General features: G+C 42.5%; 1 protein-coding gene across 1 annotated transcript; it reads right to left on the bottom strand.

The window, feature by feature from the left end:
• Nucleotides 1–6: 6 nt before the first annotated feature.
• Nucleotides 7–17,005, bottom strand: HAPSTR1 (HUWE1 associated protein modifying stress responses). The gene is made up of 4 exons (XM_065850267.2): nt 16,555–17,005; nt 15,616–15,696; nt 11,249–11,524; nt 7–3,444 (listed from the first exon to the last, which is right to left on the bottom strand). The coding sequence occupies exons 1-4, from the start codon at nt 16,772–16,774 to the stop codon at nt 3,200–3,202; spliced, it is 822 nt and encodes a 273-aa protein (XP_065706339.1). The 5' UTR covers nt 16,775–17,005; the 3' UTR covers nt 7–3,199.
• Between the last annotated feature and the right edge of the window lie 3,288 nt (nt 17,006–20,293).

The raw sequence follows: 20,293 nt of genomic DNA, 5'->3' as shown, positions 1-20,293 counted from the left end.
GATTAGTTGTATTTATTTTTTTTTATTAGGTTTATTATGACTTAGAGTTTCTATTACTCCAGCTGGGTAAACCACATTTGAGAGTAAGTTTAACTGCAGGACTTCAGTTTCAGCCAAAATCATTTTTGCATTACTTTATTGTAATATAGATTTAAATTTAACATTTAAAACTTACTTCATTAATAAGCAAGCCAAGCTCAGTAGCTTCAGTGCAGGATGTACTTTATGTAACTTGCCGCACATTCATGTTAGATTTGATGTACACGGAGAAGAGACCGGTCAACTATACGATTCATAGGAAAAAGCAAAAGTAAGCACCATTTTTACCAAACTAAACAGTTCAACTCAGTGTTTCTTACAGAAAATCAACTCACTTCCGGCTCCAGGACCTATGGTTTGGATAACAGCTGAAAGCTATTTCCAGAATGTCAATTTTCTACACTGGCACAAGAAATATAGTCTTTAAAGCAACAGATACTGGACTTTATTTTTATATATATATTTTTTTAAGAGACAACCTGTTCTCCTTGTGTTTACCAGGTGAATACATGCACTTTTGATCATTCTGGCAGAGGTTAACACAGAGCAAACAGCAGTCGGGGCTAAATGAAAAACAATCAAGAAGTCGCCAAATATTCAAGGTACAAGCAAAGAAAAAAAACCCTCACAAACATTAATGCAACCAGTTTAATATCTAAGCCTGCTTTTTTCAAAGCAAAACGGCACAACTTAAAAAGCCAGACAAGTTGTTTCAGATGGTACTAGGCTGAATTAATGCTTTGAAGCATTAACAGGATTTCACTGCAAGGAAGGGGAGTAGTACTTCAAACAGGCTCTGTATATTTGGGCTAGACCAGAAGCACTGCTACAGTTTAGTCCATATATGCAGAACTGATACCAATATGATCTCGGCTTTACCACATGTAAGAGTAAAGTGTGTTAGAAGTTGCAGAGCATAAGCATCTGAGTTTTCCAAACCAGTTAGTGAAAAAACAGAAGAGCTGAAGAACGGTTCTCATACGTGTCCTTTCTGTTCAAGACACTACATTTTTCCTTTGGAACAGAAAAATCCCTCTGCCCACAGCCTACCATCTTCAAAATCTGTGTTGAAAAAGCAGTCTCCAAATGAAAACTAGCTTCATGAAGTATTAATATTTTACATAAAATAAATCTTATGAATCGTAGTTAATAGCATTAACTGAAATTAATGTATACTGAGTCTTCAGGTGATGTGCAAGTTCAGCTACATAACACAGGTGGGGGTTTCAAACAGTTCTTACCATCTTGCTTTGGACAGTTTGTACACTCGTCCCATAACTACAGAGCCTCTAGCTACAGTACGTGCAACTGTTGACATCTTCAAGAGCTCTTCAATGCAAAGAAATTTGATGGAAGCACCACAAAGCACAGAAAACATGCTCTCGGTAAAGAGCCTTGAATTTCGAGAATTTAACACATCATTGCTGTCTTGCCTTGACTACAGAACACCAATGAGAGGACACCAGGGTAAAAAAGGAGCAAAACTACAGTGAAGTCTGCTTCAAACAGGGAAGATAATACAAAAAAAAATCTGACTCTACAAGCATGTAAGCAAAAGTCTTGAAGAGCTGTGTATTAACATGGAGCTCAGGATGCCTTAACTCAGCTAGAACATCACAATTTTTTCAGCATTGTGAATCTAGCATAGCTGCATTTCATCCAAGAATCAGCCTACGCTTCCAGTTAAAGCATGCATACCACCTCACTAAATACCCCTTCCCAACTTGCAGGTTTGGAGCTCTTCATTTTCTTATTCCTCCTGGATTACCCTTTCCCAGGCAGAGATTTAGAGGCCCTGAAAAGCCAGGGCTCTCCACCAAAAACTTGCTGCACCTACATGTAAAATAGTTAGGATGCTCTTTGAGACCAACAGATATCCTTCCCCATTCAGAAACAGATTTTCAGATCAGTCTTGATCTCTAGTACAGTTTTAGATTATGCTTAAGTTACGGCAGCCAGAGTTCAATCCTATGAATGTAAGCTCAACCCAAGACGAAAGCCATTTATCCTTTAAGTCATCCTTACGGCATGTTTATCCAGAGCTTTATAATCAACTTCCAGTTTTAAATTATCTTCTTAGCACTTCACAGAACCTGCATGTCACTCCTTCCTGAAGGAGACGGCATCACACAGAATCTTGTTTAAGTTAGTCCAAGTTCCCACATGTGACCAGAAGACTTACTTGTTAGAACACACCCCTTTTGGAACTATTCCCCCTCACTCCCTCTCCTCCCACCCCTCCCCAGCAATGGGCAATTACTTCACAAGAAATGCAAAATGGGATATGGGTGTACACAAACCTACCCTTCACTAATACTGAACAGAAAAGCCTATTTTCCAATTACAGGACATCTTTCCCTAAATTTAGGTCAGCACTGGTGCAGTCTGCACTGTGTATGATTACCACAAGGATAATACCAATAAGTACATATATTTTCTCAAACTGATTTAAAAGCCTATGAAGTTAATCGGGGAAAAGTTTAATATTGCTAACTTCAGAGCACTAAAACACACAAAGTGAATCCAATAAAGACCCTTGTATTGATTCAATATTAAGTATTAATTGCATGACCATCATAGCACCTCTTTACATTATCACACAATCACCAGAATTGTCAACTGCTTTTAAAACTAAGAAGGGTACAGTCCAATATTTATAACTTGCACACTGTTACTATATAGAAACTAGGTGCATGGTACAGTGCTGCAAAAATGGAAGCCTGCAGTTTTGACAAAGATGCCAAGTCATGTTGTAGACAATTTCTGTCAAACTGGCAATACTGTTCAAGCAAATACTCAACACAGCAGGAAATAAAGGACAAAAAAAAGCATTCTATAACCAAATAAACATCTGAAATTTCCTTTCCCTTTAAGAATACAAGTAAGGTCACTTTTAGCCTTGGAACGGATACATGTTCGCCTATGATGATCTTGCTAACTACTACACAATATCTGATGTCCTCTGCTAAGAATATAGTTTAAGAAAGCCGCAGTTACAAGAGGCATCTAATGTAATATCTAAAATTTCCTTTATGGCAATTATTGAATTCGTCTGTTTTAAACAGTGAATATGGAAAGATGGCCTCATGTTTCCTTTTCAATAGTACTCTGAGGATCAAGTGGCTTTCAAGCAGCATGGTGGGTTTGAAATTTTTGCAGTTTAGATCATTCTGTTGCGTTTATGAGTTGGTGAGTCTGTAATGACATCGCCACACTGGGCTGAGGTACGCTTTCTAGTTCCACCATTGTCCAAGTGGAGTGCCATTTCTTCTGATATGAAAGTGTTCAAATCAACATCATGGAGTCCATTTCTCCTTCGACTAGCATTGGAGCCACTGCTCACGTGAGTGGGCGAGCCCGGGGTACTTGAGCGAACACTTATACTAGCCATTGCACCACTAAGACCTGGGGGAAAAAAAGAAAAAGTATTTAGGTCAAACAGTAAAGAAAGTTAATTTTCCGTGTGTGGCAGAAGGGATTAAGCTTATCTGACTCCTAGTGACATGTTAAAGGCACTTTGTCCTGTTACTTTTACCACCAGTCCAGATCACATGTTCCCAGCTTTTAGACCATAAGAATCTGGCAATGACTCAAACTGCTTTTTATTACATTAAAACTGAGCTTACACATCAGGTTGTAACAACACTCTATGGCAAATGCTAGGTCCATAAGCATGACATGCTATTCAAAAATACATGGACATACTCAAGAATAGACTATTCCAACATAAAGGCTTCATATTAGAGCAACAGTTACTCAGAAAAATCCCCTACCAAGGACTTTCCAGGCTGACCCGATTTGGTCTTTTTTTCAAATGCCATCGCCCCACGCCCCTTCACTCCCTTGTCACTGTAGCTCTAAAGAACACTGCAGTATGACAGCAGATCTCAGGTGTATACCAGCACTAGTTTTTAAATAAAGCTTTATTTAATGGCTGCCACTATCAACCAACACATTGGAACTACCAAAATCCAGAAGAGCAGGCAAAAAATGAAAGCCAACACAGACCACATGAAAATCCCCCAGAATTTGCTGTTGACAGATCTGATCCAGAACAGTCACAAGCACCATGCAATTACTTTGGTTTGTGTTCAGGTTATTAATAAAATCTTTAAAACAGATTATTTATTGTAGAAAAAAGGGGCACAAACAAGAAAACCATGAGCTTCATACTAATTCAAACTTTGCCTTCAGTAATGTTACTACTACAACTTCATGAAAGCACACTATCCCAAAACAAGTTTAGTAAGGGCTAGTACATGAAAGCATAACAATTCTTCTCAATTTGGAATTCCAGCTATGTTTGTAGATAAAAAGGAGCTCAGAGATAAGACAAATATCTTTGCTATCATGACTGCTTCAAATCCATTATGAGAGAAATTTCAAAAACATCTGTTGGCCCTAGAAATAAACTTCCAAAGCAAGATCATGCAGGAAGAGGAAGAACAGCAGAATAAGAGCTAGATCTGTATGCTTGTCTAGCAATAAGAACACACAAATGTGATGCTCTCCAGGAAGACTTCTGTCTCTGTAACCTTCAAAATCGTGAACTCTCTCAGAGGTCTTCTCCAGTTTCAAATACACTACATCTTTGTCCATACATCATACATCTTGTGTGTGTGCAAAGCCATTTAATACATATCTTCATATATGGTCAAGTAGGCAGCCAGAAGTCACATGCTGACAAGTCAAGCCTACCAAAACCCTGTCTATTAGCTGCTGGTGGGCCAAATAGGCAGCTTCACAGGCTCTGTGAAGAGGAGACTGCAAGAGCCACCAGAGCTTTTGGCAGAAACCTCAACTAGAAGGCAAGTTCTAAAGCCATCTGTAGCCATGGCAGGTTGATATCAAAGTCAGGACAGAACAGGCCAACCAATTTCACTCTGTTGTACATTACTGTGGAACAAACGCACAAAGCTTCGATCTTGTAACAGCACGGGATTTGCTTTTATACAGAGTGGGCACTATGCAACAACAAGTAGAAGCAGCCACTAATCATGACACTTCTTAGAGCTTTTACTTACAGCTCTAAGTAGTGTTTCAACACAATCCAGAAACAGGGTCTGAAGTCTGGTAGGGACCCTGCAGGTTTTAATAATATCTAAGTCATCATTCATTCACAATAACAGTATTTAAAGCAGCAGAAGCTGTTTTAGTGAAAAGGTAATTCAGAAACAAGGTTTGTTCCAGTACTCCCACGATTAAGGTCAAGCTGAAATTCAAAACCATTATGAAAGAGGTTCCTATACATCTACCAAAGAAAGTAAAGCAGCTAATTGGTAACATAGATGTACAAGGAAAAAGCCAGTTCATATACCATAGCTTGGATAAACAACCAACATGCAAAATTTGGGCAGGTAACAAATCACTTCACAATTCAAATACAACATAAGTTTAATTTCAACTAGCATGACATACAGTAGAAAAAACATTAATTCATCCTGTACATTTAAACTGAAAAAGATGTGACAGTGCACTGGTAACATTGTTTCAAATCCAAATTGATTGCAGAGATTCCCCCACATCACTACTCCAAGCAAAATTGCTCTGAACACACAAGTTCAGTGTTGTTACTTCTCCTAAGAGTCAACAATTTACACCACTTAGCAGTCATTTACTTTTATATTATACAACCCATAATCAAATGGCCAACATACTAATTCTGTTTTATCATTACATCTCTGTTTAGTGCCCAAGTACAAAGAGTTATTCTAAAACCCCAAAAACAACCTGTGATGTGAAAATACATTTTTTTGGCATCATTCAAGAACTGTGTTTTTAAATATAGCCTTTTCAAGCAGCACGCATTTTTGAAAATGTTATATACAAAAATCAGAATTGAAAGATGCATCTGTAATATGCTGCAGCATATTCTAAAACAGACTGCCAAGGTTTGCAAGCAATGCCTCAAGCAGGCACTGACTTCCCAGTATTTAGGTAATACTGAATCACTGTGTATTTAAAATACAGAAACAACCTTCAGGATATAATTAAGGAGTTAATATCTTCAACATAACCTAATGTCAAGGCAGGAGAGTAGTTTGAATTATTTTGTACAAAGATGGCAATACAACAATATTGCATCACAACATTAACTTCTAGTTGCAGTTTAATCTTGCATCTCAGAGGTATTTAATACTGAACTAGTAAGTAACAGTCATTACTGAGTATGTCAGACCGAGTGACAATTTGGTATCAGTTACTGGCAGCTAAGCATATTCCATAGCACTCCAATCCAAGAAAGCAGAACTGACAAAATTAAACATTTGGATCACAGTTTAGATTGAGTAATCAAGCTAATATGGAAGAAAATTCTATGTTCCAGAAAGAAAATTTGAGGAGTGCACTGAAACATCAAGTTGCCATTTCATGGAAGCAACATCTTTGAACACAATCAGCAATGCAATTGAAAAGGTCTACTCTTTGACCAAGAAAGAATCTTTCAGGAGTTGTGATCCACAGTTCATTTTTTCTTGGAAAGTCATCGTAACACAAAGAAGAAATCTCAGAAAACCCATTTATTGTGAATTATTCCAAGCTGAAGTTATCAGTGGACTCCAAAACCTCTTCCCAAAGCATTTAACCATTTAAAGCAGTAATGCAAGCAGTAACAGGTACCAGAAGTAGTAAGATGACATGACTGTAGCAACACCACTTTGCAACCTCAGATTTCTATATTGTAATTAACATGACCTGATCACAGGCACATGAGTTTGTCCATACAACTACTAAGGTGTCTTCACTTCTTTCACAATCTCGTTAATACCTCTGAAGTCTCCCAGTGCTTTCTACAGGAGACATTTCCCTTTCTACTAAGGCTTTTACAAAAGGACACATGACTTTCTCCCTTTTTAAACTTGTAAGGATTGAAGAGGACGTCTGAAATATTTTGCAGTACTTACTACACTCTCACTCCTGCCATATCTTTCTAGTCATCTGGCATTTCATAGCCAGTAATTTCACAAAGAACTCTGCTTTTATCTGAAAGTATATTCTCAAGCACTTATTATAGTACTGTTAGAAAAAGTTGCAGTATAACTAGTATTGGTCACAGTTTTTTCTAGTTTGTAACTGAGTACTCTCAAACTATCAAATGATTAGAATGCTTGGCTAAAAGTATGTTATGGAGTATGAATTACTTAAGGTAAATAAAACTGTCAACTCAAAAGCAGCAAGTTATCAACACTGGCCTAACAAACTGTAAATGCCATTTTACCTGCACTATGAGTCCATAATGAGTTATTCATGCCTCTACCACAGAATATACTGGATAAACTGCTGTCCAGTATAGTAGTAGTATTAACTATTGTTTTCTGGAAGTTTTAATCAGGAAGTATCAAAAAGAACATTCATGCTTCGATAAGCGTGACTAACGCAGGAATTAGTTAATAACCCCAAATAAATAAAATGGCATGCAGATAGATCCTTGTCATTCCTCTGTGCCATACTCACCCTTCCACAGTACTGCCCAAAGAGCAAGTTTCAGCAGCGCATACCAATGCACAGCTCTGTGATAGCTATATATACACACAACCTTTAGATTTAACTCTTTCAAACTAATCTCAACTCAGCCCTCCAATCCCCTCTTCTACCAACTGCTGCTTCTGCATTCTGCTACCAACCACTGATGTTTTATACTTCAGTTTAACATCTGAGATGGGAATAGAGAGGTCTAATAGAAATTCAGGCTCTTCAAAGAGACTAAGCCACACACTTCAAAATGCTAGAGCAAGGGTTCTCCCTCCACAGGGACTGAATTAATCACACTAATGATATACATTGACAATAAAGATAAGGAGCAAAACAACTAACCCTCCCTCACTGTGCTGTCACTCTCTCACAGCATTTTCAGTTAAGAACACTCAAATCTAACACATTTCAGCACTGTCCTCCTAAGCTGCTACTTCCTCAAATCACAGCATTTTGTCGTTATACTGGGAGCATGGTATGTAGAGCACAGAGCACATCCTGAATTAAAAGCCCAAAGCATTATTTCAAACATGGGCTGTGCACAGCCACCAGCTGCAAGCCTCACGATGCTGGCTACAGCCAGGCAGACAGTGAGCTGGCATATGTCAGCTTTTGGGAATCTTATGACTATTAGCTCAGTTTGATGCAATTCTGTTATTTGAAACTCCTCTCTTACAGTACTGGATATAGCAGGATGCACCCAGAAAGTAGGTGAAGACACATCCATACCAGTGCTAACTACAGCAACATTTTAGGGACTGCTGGACTTTAAAGACCCAAATTTATATTTGAAATGGTGAACAATAAAGGTATTTCTTCTATGATTGCATCTAAAAAAAACTAAGCATGAGATGCACATTTCTTGAAGTTTCATAAAAAATCCACTTAAACTTCAGAATAAAAATAGCATGTACTACCTTGAGCTACATACTCTTGCTTTTCTTGAAGGTTTTAATTTCTTTTTAAGTACTCACAGCTTAAGTTTCCAGCCATGTTTAATTTCAAATGTTACCCATCAGCATCATAATGGAAAACTGATATTACGGGCAAAGATTTTTTTATTTAGCAGAGTTTTACTCTCTCAAGAGGTTACTTGGTTCCAAAAACTTGTGAACAAGTACTGTGAAGTTACACTAAGGATTTTAGTAACAGCTGTACAGCATTGAAGCCACAGTAAAAAGGTACATCACATACACCTTAAACATTATTGTGTCAGTATACTTTCATCATGATCATTTTGCTTTTAGCTACTGTAACAAGTCTTGAAAGCAGAACAGAAAGAAAAAAAAGAGAAGTGTCCTAATAGCACAAAAACTATTGATAATCAATATCACAAGATTAATTTTGAAGTTCAAAATCCCTAGCTTTTGTCAAGAAAGCAGTCAACTACCTTGTGGACCTATAACATGGGTCAGATATAACAAAGTCTAAGATAAAATCGGATTTTTCAGCCTCACCTCTAACAGATCTTTTTTCAGATGCAGTATACAGTTTTGAGACTGAATTGACACCCAAAGATATTTCTAATGTTTTAGCCCAGGGCATTCACCTAGAATTGTGTTTGATGTTCCAGGAAATATTTCATTATTAGCTACTTTGTTACCATCACTTCTGTAAAAGTTTTCAGATGTGATTATGAAGCATTCAGAGGTCACATGATCTAAACAGAGGTGCTGTCCCCATCAAAGAGCATGGCCAGCAAGTTATGGCATCATGGTCTTTAGACCTATTAGTACCTATTTCTGAGAAATCAAACCAACTCTGCTTCCACAGAGCTTTATTTGGTGTCATAGATTCATGCCTATCCCTGCTTCACTAAGAGTTCTTGCTTAGAGCAGCACAGTTTCAGCATTACACCCCAAATGTAATTCAGCCCATCCACATCACCAATGAATACTCCACTTCCATAGCATCACTCTCAGACATCCCAATCAAAAATTTCCCTTAAAGCCTTAGCCCTGAGCACTTACTGACACTGCTAACAATCAAGTTTTTTCACATTTCCTCACAATACCTAGAAGTAGCAAACAACATTTAAACAGTCTGCCAAAAATGATATGTTTATCCATACAGAGGACAATTTACACACACCTGAAGATCCTACACAGCTTTCAAACATCAAAACTCAGTTCTGAGAAGCCCTACAATAAATACAAAAATAGTTTGGAAGATGGTTTAATCACAACTTCTCTTAAGAAACAGGGGAGAGAAGCTGCAGGAATGTAGACGTCGTAGGCAATAACCTAAGAACAGTTGAGGCCAAATATAAGCCTAGTCACTAAAGGATTAGCACAAAAGCATTTGTGTCAAAGACCAGATTGAAACTGATATCAGGAGAACCTAATCCAGAAGGTGACTGACATGTAATCCTGTCAGCCAGCTGATGAAGAACGTATTTGTAGCCCTTGCAGTGCCAGCACAGAGCACAGAATTTCCTACAGTCCACGTGACCCTATACTAGGTTATGAACTATGAAAGAAAACCTTATATCTCATGGTTCAGATTCCCATGTTATAGAGAAGTGACTTCCATAAACCAGCTCTATACAAAACAGATGCTGAGGAACAATACAAGGACATGAAAAGAGTCACATTACCAATAAAAATGCCTCTGAGTTTACTCTCTTTGAGAGCTCACTGTGCAGAAGTGAGTCTAGCTAGCTCACTCTCACCTGAGAGTAAACCAACTGTACACCAGATTCAACTACGGTTTCAGAAAAGATTGCTTAAGAAGGTGTTTATCACATCATATCAGGTGATAGCCAGCTTCTGCACTTGTTCTCCTCATGATCACCTGAGGAACCTGAAGTCTATGGGACCTGATGAGATGCATCCCAGAGCCCTGATGGAACTGGCTGATGTAGTTGCCAAGCCACTCTCCATGATATTTGAGAAGTCATGGCAGTCAGGTGAAGTCCCTGGTGACTGGAAAAAGGGAAATATCACACCCATTTTTAAAAAGGGTAGAAATGAGGACCCTCTGAACTACTGACTTGTCAGCCTGGGAAGACCATGGAACAGATCCTTCTAGAAGGTCTGCTAAGACACATGGACAAAAGGGAAGCAATTCAAGACAGCCAGTACAGCTTCACCAAGGGCAAGTCCTGTCTGATGGATCTAGTGGCCTTCTACAAGGGAGTAGCTACATCAGTGGACAGAAGGCTACAGATGTTGCCTGTGTGGACTTCGGTAAAGCCTTTGACACCGTTCCCCACAACTGCCTTCTCTCTAAACTGGAGAGGTACGGATTTAGTGGGTGGATGAGGAACTAGTTGGATGGTCATACCCAGACATAATATCCTCTCCCCAACCCTGCAAAAATTTGCTAGTTACTTGCTACTAGGCAAATCTTAATATTTAACTAGTTGCTGGCATAGTATTATCATTTTCCAAGAATTCTGTTTACTTTAGCATTGATATGAATGCCAAGTCTCTTCATACTTCAACACCATCACCAAGAGTTGACATTTAACTGTTGAGTTTACAGCTGTAGAATATTACAAATCCAAGCCTCATTTTTATACAATACCTCTTCCTCATGTAAAATATTTTGGCTATGCAACTTTTGAGTAGCTAACACGCTTTATGCATGCAAAAATTCCCTTAGAGAATGAAAGATACCATCAGCTGGAACACCAGGTACATGACATATTAGGACACCAACAACAGCCAAGAGCCAGTCATGCTTTAAGAACCCCCACCCAATTATAACCAAGTAGTATTGAAAAAATTACTGTTACCATGCAGAGCTATGGCTTCACGGAAGGGTTGCAAATCAGTCTCTACAGATGAGCTAGTTTCTGTTGAAGTAGCTCGGTTAGGGGATACTACAGTCAGTCTTGGGGGAGCTCTAGAATTTCTTGGAGGAGGAACTTTTCCACATAGGAAGCTGATCAAGTCTTCTCTACGAATAGTTCTTCTGCGTTTTTTAACCCAAGCTAACACATCCTTATTCCGCCGCTGATAGCCAATTTGAATTCCTACATCAAAGCTTCGCTGATGGGCATCCACACTTTCTGCAAGAAGACAGGAAAAAAGTTCTTAGTATGACAGATAGAGCAATGTAGAGTATGGCACATCACTGATACAGCTGTCTGTCAACCATGGGAAAGAAGGTGATTTTCTACAGGTTACTGTGACACCATACCAAGTTAGCTCTAACAAATTAACCAGCACTGGAATTAAGTCCTAGTAAACCTAAAGAAAGTATCAAGCAAAAAATTCCTCCCCCTTTACAAGTCAAAAGCAACTCAACCACCACCTAAATAGCATTTGCTATACTTCAAGTCAACATCACAGCACTGTTTATAAAATCATACTGGATTAACATTAAAAACACTTTGAGCTTGTCAGTCTGAGAAAGGTACTTAATCAACAGACAATGCTCTTTAAGAGACACACTCTTAAAGTGCATCAGTACAGCCAGGAAACCCCGCATAAAACAAGAAATAACTGCTTTTCTTACTTCTGATAGGTAAGGAATTTTCAGAACACTCAGATTTCTTTTGAGTCCTTCAAGCTTCATCTCAATTTAAACTGCACAGGCCATTCATAGGAGGCCATAGTTTTCAAACTAGTTAGAACACAAGTGTTCTCAATGCCTTTTAATGAGGCAACACACCATTTACAAAGGAAGTCTACAAGAATTTCATTCCCCATGTATGATCCCATTGCAAATGGGATATACAAAAGCTTTAAACACATTATTTGCAATTAATCCCACTACTAAATGCAATTTCATTCTCCATTGATGTAACTGGTCACCTGTGTGCATCAGTTATAACTTTGCCTCTAAGAACCACACAAATGCCTTGTATTGCATTGCTTTCCAACTTCAGTAAGTACATTTCTGGCTACTAGCTTAAGTATGAGGAAGTTTCTGACAACAGGTGGGACAAACCCTCTTCTCTACACAATTAACCTCATCTTGTTTGTCATACATTTGTTATCAGAGCTTTGCCAACAGGTATTTCAGTTTTATTACAATTACTATTATGTTGCTCTTGTTCCATTAAGAGATACCAATGTATCCACTCCAATTTCATTTACTCAATTTCCATAGTGGTGTGGGGCTTTTGTTCTTTTTACTTTTTAATCTAGCAAAGCTGGTAACAGCTTTTTGTATTCTTGCTTTACTAATGAAGTCCAATGTAACATTGTTTTTGGCAAAGGGCTATTAAGTGATATGTTTAAGAACAGCTCTCCAAGATACCAGTTTACAGGTAAACTGTGACATACACATTAGTTTGCTCACACTCAAAAATTAAAAAAAAAAAAAAAAATCACTATTAAGACACATTCTAGGGCATCACTGCATGGTCCACAAGACAGCATTAAAATCTACACTATCAAAGAGCAGTACTTCAAATATAACACAATCTACCAAAAAAAGGAAAACATCTCCAACTGATCATAGTTATTAAATCTTGGAGCTTTTAGTATATAAGCTATACAGGTATACACAGAGCATACTTAACATGTTAGTTACTTTTATGCACTCTAAGGGTATTTTGCCTATGCTGCTTTATAATTAAAAGGCTAGAAGACTTATAAATGCTAATTCCTGCAAAAGCAATGGCAACATGACAGACTATTCCTCCAGCCATTTTATCCTCCAAAGCAGCTCACAGTAACAGCTGCACAAACACTTCAGAGCCAACCTGGAAACGGACAGTATTGCTTTAATCACTTTCTGAAATACCTTAAGTCCTTCCCAGACATGAGGAGCCCAGCTTGGTGGCAATAACCTGCTTTCCTCGTAACACAAGAATGCTTTTCAGAGGACTAAGCAGGAACTGGTTATGAGGTCAAACACACTGACTGCTGAGGTAGCATGGACAAATTTCAAGAATCATTATTCCAGGAAAGTTTAGATTTTTATAGTAAAAGCTACAAGTACTTTGTTTACAAAGCTAAGCTGGCAAAATAAGTGCTCAAATCATATACATTCTGAAATTACTAGCATTAGCAAGCATTCAGCTTTTTAAAAAATAAAAATAAGGTAAACAATAGGCTCAGAAGCCTTATTCTAATATTGCCTAAGAATTTCTACAGCAGCCTTAAATTCTAAATCCTACATTACAAGCTATGCCTTCACTTCCTTAGTGCCATCTGGACAATACTCACATGTCTTTTCAGTATTGTCTCTATCAGCAACACCAATCAGAAATACACCATTTAAGACCTTCACAGTGTGGTGCAAAGAAAAAATGCTGACATTCAAGGCATCATGGCATTCCCTGTATGCACTATTCCTCGTATACCTCATTGAAAAGAATTTTGATGCCTCAAAAATCCAAATACATATGACATCAGAAATCAGCTGACAAGGCAAGATGCAGTTTGTGGTGGTCAGTTTACCACACCAAATACTTCTCCAGTGTTTTGACAGAGTCCCCCAAAGCACAAACATTACTGAGTACGTGACAAACAGCAGCAGATTTTTAAAGAGCCATGTTCATCATTGACAAGGGGAAATTCACATTAAGAGCCTCCAACTTGCCTGCTATGCCAGTGTCTAGCTGGTTCTACCTGTGTTCTCAAACTTTGACCCACTTGGAAGATAATTTAAAATAGACAGATGGCAGTTTTGAGTAACTGAGGTACTTCAGCAGCTAAAGATCCATCTGAAGGAAGGATTTGTTTCAGCAAAGTATTACATCACACCTGACTAAAGACAGCTTCCTGAATTCTAGTTTCCCTGATCATCACACACATGCTCTTCTATTAATCAAACCGCTGCATAAAAATATGGTTTGTCTATAGCACAAGTAATCAATTCCACCAAAAATAAACAGTTTAAGTCTCTCTAGTAAAGATGTCATAAGTGAGAGCAATGCCATTTGTAACAATAGACTATAATTATTCCAAACAGTTTATTAACACTACATGTTTCCAGTCTAGCACCATGCTCAAGTGACCAATGTCCCAGACCAAGGTCTGGTGACCCACTCCCTCAGGTCAGCACCTACCCTATTAGGTGACATGCTGCCCCTTTGTATGACCTGTGACACATACACAACATTCAAATGCACTTTCCACAAGAGCGAAGTCTCTGGTGGGGAGCGTTTTGAACCTACATTTCACCCTTGCTCTGTCCTCATCTGTGAGAAACCAAACCAGCCATCACAAACAGAAGTTCAATCGCTTAAAATTAATCCAAAATGGGAAAACTGGAGACAAATGAAAGAACACGCAGGTAAACCTATAGATAATGCTGCACAAAGAAAAAAACCCAAACAACAAACACACCTCACAACTAAAAAAAAAAAAGTATTAAACTACAAGTCAGAAAACCAATTTGGAACTTTCAAGTATTTTTCCTTCCTAGGAATGTAAGACAGTAACAATGGGAATCACACTGTGTCAACTTAAGCCTGCACTGATCTAGATATAATTTTTGTCCAATCTTTTAAACAAACTTCTGCAGACAAGAATCCTTGTGATAACCCAAAGAATAGCAGAGTTCAGAAATAGATCCTGACTGACACACAGTAAAACAGCACTCTTACCGAAGTTTCACCTAACACTGTTTTCTTCCAGCCCCCTTGGACACAGTCATAATGGCATTCTAGTGCTTAAAATAAACCAGCAGGCTTACTTAAGAAGCCTTGCTGTCACAAGATGCTAAAACTTTCTGTCACATAACATCTACACGGAGTTTTACAAACACTAAACACACATTATGCTTCACCACAAATGTACATGTATTTACTGAGATACCAATGCTTAATACACCATCAAATACATAAAATGCAGGAAATTTAAGCACTGTTTAACAGGCTACTGCACTCTTCCCTTGAATTCACAAGATCAAACCACACATTAAAGACATCCTTTTTCAATGGTCTTGAAGTAAAACATGTTTTAAGTTATTAGTCACCGACATGAGGCAACAGAAAAGATTCAGCTATCGTCAGCTAAATTGGCCCAGGGAAAACTTGCAAGATTCAGGAAGCAGTCTCGGGTTAGATTTTATCAGGGTGAATAAGAGACATTAGCAGGCCCTGCTCATGAGTAAGCTGGGCAGGAGGCAGAGGGGAGCCCAGCTCGGCAGGGAGGGCTGGGGGCAGCTGGGGGGGGGGGGGGGGGGGGGGCAGCCCCTTACCTTTGTAGAGGTTGGTGACCGCAGTGGCCGCGTTCTGGAAGGGAACCCAGAGGGAGAGCCCCGGCTGCTGGCACACCCGGTCTGCAGGGAGGGAAGGACACATGCTGTTTATTTTGGAGTCACCAACTCCGAACGGCCATGTTAGGTTTCGCCATTTTGTTCCACCTTCCGAAGGCAACCCGGGACCAGGGCCGAGAAGGGCGGGCCGGCAGCGGGCCGGGCCCGGACGACGGCGGCGGCGCCCCTAGCCCGCCGGGGGAGCGCCCGGCACGGCCCCCGCCCGCAGCCCCCGCCGCACAATGGGGCCGGCTCCGTACTTCGCCATTTTGTCGGAGCCTCTTCCCCGGGCTGGGCGGCAGGAGCCGCCGGCAGGGCCGGGCTTCCCGGTCTGCCCCCACCCTCCCCGCCCCCGGAGCTCCCTGACCATTCACAGGCCTCGTCCCGGCCGACTGGGGTCTCACCGAGGCCGCTCTCCCCTGTAGCGCCGTGCCTGCCTGGGGGCGGCAGGGCCCCACCGACCGATCGCCCGGGCCGACCCCTCCGGGGCACCAGGCCCGGCCCGGGCCGACGCAAGAGCCGGCCCAGAGGCCCAGGCCGCGCAGGGCGATGTCCGAGCTGCAGCTCCCGTCACGCCATTTTGTTTTCCCGTCTGCCTCTATGGACGGGCGCGGAGCCCCCGGGCCGGAAGCCGCTCCTCCCCCTGCCCAGGCCGCTCTCACCGCCACATCCCCTTTGTGACGCCGCCGTCCCGTTCCCACCCCACCCCCGGCGGCTCCGCGGCCGCTCCGCGCCTCAGCGCCCCCCCACCCCGACCCCGCCGCCAACACCTCCGGGACCGGCCCCGAGCCCGCCGTGCTCGGGCTCCACCGCCCGCCAAGCCCCATCCTGCCCGGCTCAGCAGTGACCCCCTCCCCGCCCCAGACCCCCCGCAGCGCTCACCCTTGTAGAGCTGCGCCACGGCGGTAGCCGAGTTCTGGAAGAGGTGCCAGAGCTTCTGCTGCTTGTGCTCGGGCTGCGCCGCCGCCTCGTCCTGTAGCTCCGGGGCCAGGGCCTCCTCCTGCTCGGCCTCGGCCAGGCACTGCCGCTCCCACTTGCTGAACCAGTGCTCGGGCCCGTGTTCCTGGATCTCTGCCTCACCTTCCTCCTTCTTGTCCTCCATCCTCCGATCGGCTCCGCGTCTCTCCCTGCCGCCGCGCAGGCCCGGCCCCGCCGGACAGCCGCGCTCGCCTCCCGCAGCTGGGCCGGCCCTACCTCACCCCCATACTCACGGGCCCTGCCCGCCCGTCCGCCGGCTCCAAACACACTGAGCGCCGGCACCGCCCCGAGCACAGTAAAAGCCCGTCGGAGACGCCTATGACCTGCTGCTGCGCAGCGCCCGCCTCCACCGCCCGACTGGCCGTCACCTCGCCGGCACCGCCGGTTTGAACGGCAGCTCCGGTTCTCACTGGACTGCCCGCACGTCCGTCAAGTGTGACGTAGCGGGGGGCCGGGCCCCGGCACAAGATTGGTTACGCTGTCACACACCCGTGTGCAGATGGCGTCGGCCGCGGCGCGCAGGCGCAGTGGCCTCTCCAGCCGTGGCCTGGGTCCTCCCCTTGGCGTGATGCGCCGGGCCCCGAGGCGGCTCCGCCTGCCGGCGCCCCTCGCCCCCTGCCGGGCCCGGGTCGCGGGCAGCGCTGGGTTGCGCAGCGGATCGTGGGTCTGGCGCCCCGGTACGGCCGCAGCGGGGCTGCGCGGGCAGGGCGGTTCTGCCATATTGGCGCCGGGGCCTTTCCCGAGCGGGGTGAGGCGTTGTCCCGCCGCGGGCTCACCCCCGGCCGCTGCCGGCGGGGCCGAAGCCTGTGAGGTGGCAGCCAGCCGCCAGCTACCCACCTGAGGGGAGATCCTTGCCCGGGAGGTTGTTTCTTCCGCCCGGCCTGCGGGCAGGGCCGGCGCCAGGCCCGGGAGAACGTGGCTGTCCCGGTGCTGGGCCCTGCGGCACCGCCAGGCCCGGCTCCCGCGCTCGGGGCGAGCTGTCACCGGCGATTTGCATTGAGTAGGCAAACCCTTGCCATCCTTTTTCTACCATGTTTACACTGTTATTATTTACCATTTCTTGTGGAATATTTGCACTGTTCCAAGCAAAATTCCAACAGATGGAAATCACAGCTTATTTGCGGGTGTTCTAAGAACTCATTTACCTCACAATCTCTTCAAAATGCTGCTGTGGAAAACATCTTCCTCACTACTCCCATCATAGTGCTACTTTTGATCAAAGCAAATGTCCCCCTGTGCCAGCTCATGAGCCAAACCACGAGTCGGTGTAGAAACAGCAATCAGCAGGCACGCACCTCGTGTTCCCCACTCCATGCTTTGTAAATAATGCTCATCTCTGGTGGTTCGTTGCTCTGGTGCAAAGGCTGGGAACATCTGCAGCTGGTTCTGTGCCTGCTGTCCCAAGTCTGATGCCACTGCTACATGTGCACTGCTGGATTTCAAATCAGCTATTTCACATTATCAAACTGGTATTACATATAAACTGATAGTCTGGTGTCCCCATCCCACTCAAACCCACTGGATGTGAGAAACACAAGCTTTATGGACTGTTTCCTCCTCTGGCAGTCTATTTTATTCGTAAATATCCATACTTGTTCAAATTTTGAACTTGGATCTTCACACACCTTCCCAAAATGTAGAGGGATTCAATCCTATATCATATGTAGTGGGGAAAGAGATGGTATGAGGAAATAATTAGACCTGTTGGGGTTTTTTATCTCTAAGGACAACTGAAAACTAGAGCTGCAGGCTACCGTGTTTCTTAGACCACTGACACTTAACTACCAGGGACGTCCTGCTCGTGGGTTGTGCTACGGTACTCTGTGTGAAGAGAAAAGATGAGTATCCACACCTCTGGGTACATGTGCTTAAACTGAAGTTGTGGCATTGACTTTTTAATGTGTACTTTGTGACACTACTGCTCACACACAGAAGCATGGATATTCCGTTCCTTTATGAGGAAAGCTCTCTGCAGCTCTTGTTTAAGATTGTGAACTTCAGCAGGCTTAGGAGTAGTCCTAGAAATAAGCCATTGGAATTTTATGAATGCACAAAACGTAGAAAAGAAATGGAAGGAATAAATTTTTAAAAAATGTATGTTGATGCTCAATGAAAATAGGTTTTGTAAGTCATATATTGATCAGTAGGCCAGTAAGTGCATGTAGTGGTGCAACATAGATTTTTCTCCTGTGCAACAGTTTCAAAGAAAACAAAGAACAGGAGAGGAAACTATCTTCTCTGTTGAATAGGGTTTCTTATAAACTACCTACAACTTGGAAATGTTCATTCCATATACTCCTCAATTGTTTAAATATTGAAAGGTATCAAATGGGAATGTGTGATGGGATTGTGTTTAAGTACTTCTCCCATAAACAAGGTACTTAAATCCATCTCCTGTAACAAAAGGTGAGCAGAAACGATCCTGTCAGCTTCAGTGGGCTTTTCGGATTCTCTCTGTAAGAGCTGAGATCAGAAGTTACTGTGTGGAGTTTCATGCAGGAGGGGACATGGCTATCCCGGATTTTGTGCACCACACATCTGTTTTTCTGAATATTTAAAGAGTTGCATAACGTTGGCAACTGTGAAATGAGCAGTTGGTTACTGCAATACAATGTAGTGTTAGTCGTGATTTATCAAGCATGCAGTCCTGAAATTTGGCTATGACTGATGCCCATTCAGTATAAATCAAGCCGGGAGTTGCAATGCATCTCTAGGTAATCCTGGGTAAAAGCGCAGTGCCCACATTTCCTGGTTTAATTTAGAGAAACCCTGCTGCGCGCAGTTCTCTGAAAAATCTACAGCTGATAGAAAATGCTGAGATTTTAAGAGGACACTTTTCCTTTTTATAAACATTGCACCAAGTGGGGTGGGTAGTGTTTGAGTTGCTGTATCAATTGTTCTTACGTTTTTTCTGAAGTGGCTATTGGCAGTTTCTTGGATAATATTGTGGAGAGGCTTAGCATAGCTGAGGACAGAGATACTGAATTTTAAATTTAGAAAACTTACATCATTTTTTGATAGAATGGATTGAAGAACTTTAACTCGGCCTACAGATGTCTTTATACCACCTGAAGATAAAAAGGATGTTGGGGACCTAGGAAAGGAGTCAAATGTTTTCTGGCACTGGAAGAATAATGCAGCAAAGGGGTCCTGCTGGTAGAGAAGTAGCATTAAATGAAGAATGAAGACTTTCCTTGGGTAAATTGTGATGGAGGCAGCAAAGGAGAGAAGAAAAAGGAACAAAGGCACCATGCGCAGAAAACCCTTAACACACCCAAACGCTCTTCTCCCTGATGCCTCCTAGGAAGCTCAGCACCTGTGTCCTCTGAGCAGTTCTGATTCGCTAAAGAACTTTTGCTCTCTGTAAATAAAGAACAAGTTTCACACTAATCCATTTTGACCTGCCATCAGTGGCCTGGAACAAATGCAGCTGTGCTGGGTTTGGTGGCTGACAAGCGATTTGTTGGCTGGAGTCAAATGCAAAAAGCCTGGGAGATCAATGGTGTGCACACGGTGAGTGTGGCATCTGAGTCATCTTGGTGCTTTGCCTCTTAATTTGCCCCAAGGGAACGCTGCAGTGATGAGAGCCATGTGGCATCCCAAGAGAAGTCTCGGGGGAGATAATTACTGGAGCATGATGAGT

This window comes from Patagioenas fasciata, chromosome 15, assembly GCF_037038585.1.
Source record: "Patagioenas fasciata isolate bPatFas1 chromosome 15, bPatFas1.hap1, whole genome shotgun sequence".
Lineage (NCBI taxonomy): Eukaryota > Metazoa > Chordata > Aves > Columbiformes > Columbidae > Patagioenas > Patagioenas fasciata.
Note: the sequence above shows the minus strand (reverse complement) of the source record. Positions and strands in the feature narration are given on the sequence as shown.

Excerpts from the sequence above, each read along its gene's own strand:
- HAPSTR1 (XM_065850267.2), bottom strand. The coding sequence starts at position 16,774 with ATGGAGGACAAGAAGGAGGAAGGTGAGGCAGAGATCCAGGAACACGGG. Across the intron at positions 15,697-16,554 it reads CGTGGCGCAGCTCTACAAGG|ACCGGGTGTGCCAGCAGCCG; the intron begins GTGAGCGCTGCG and ends CCCTCCCTGCAG. Across the intron at positions 11,525-15,615 it reads GGTCACCAACCTCTACAAAG|AAAGTGTGGATGCCCATCAG; the intron begins GTAAGGGGCTGC and ends GTCTTCTTGCAG.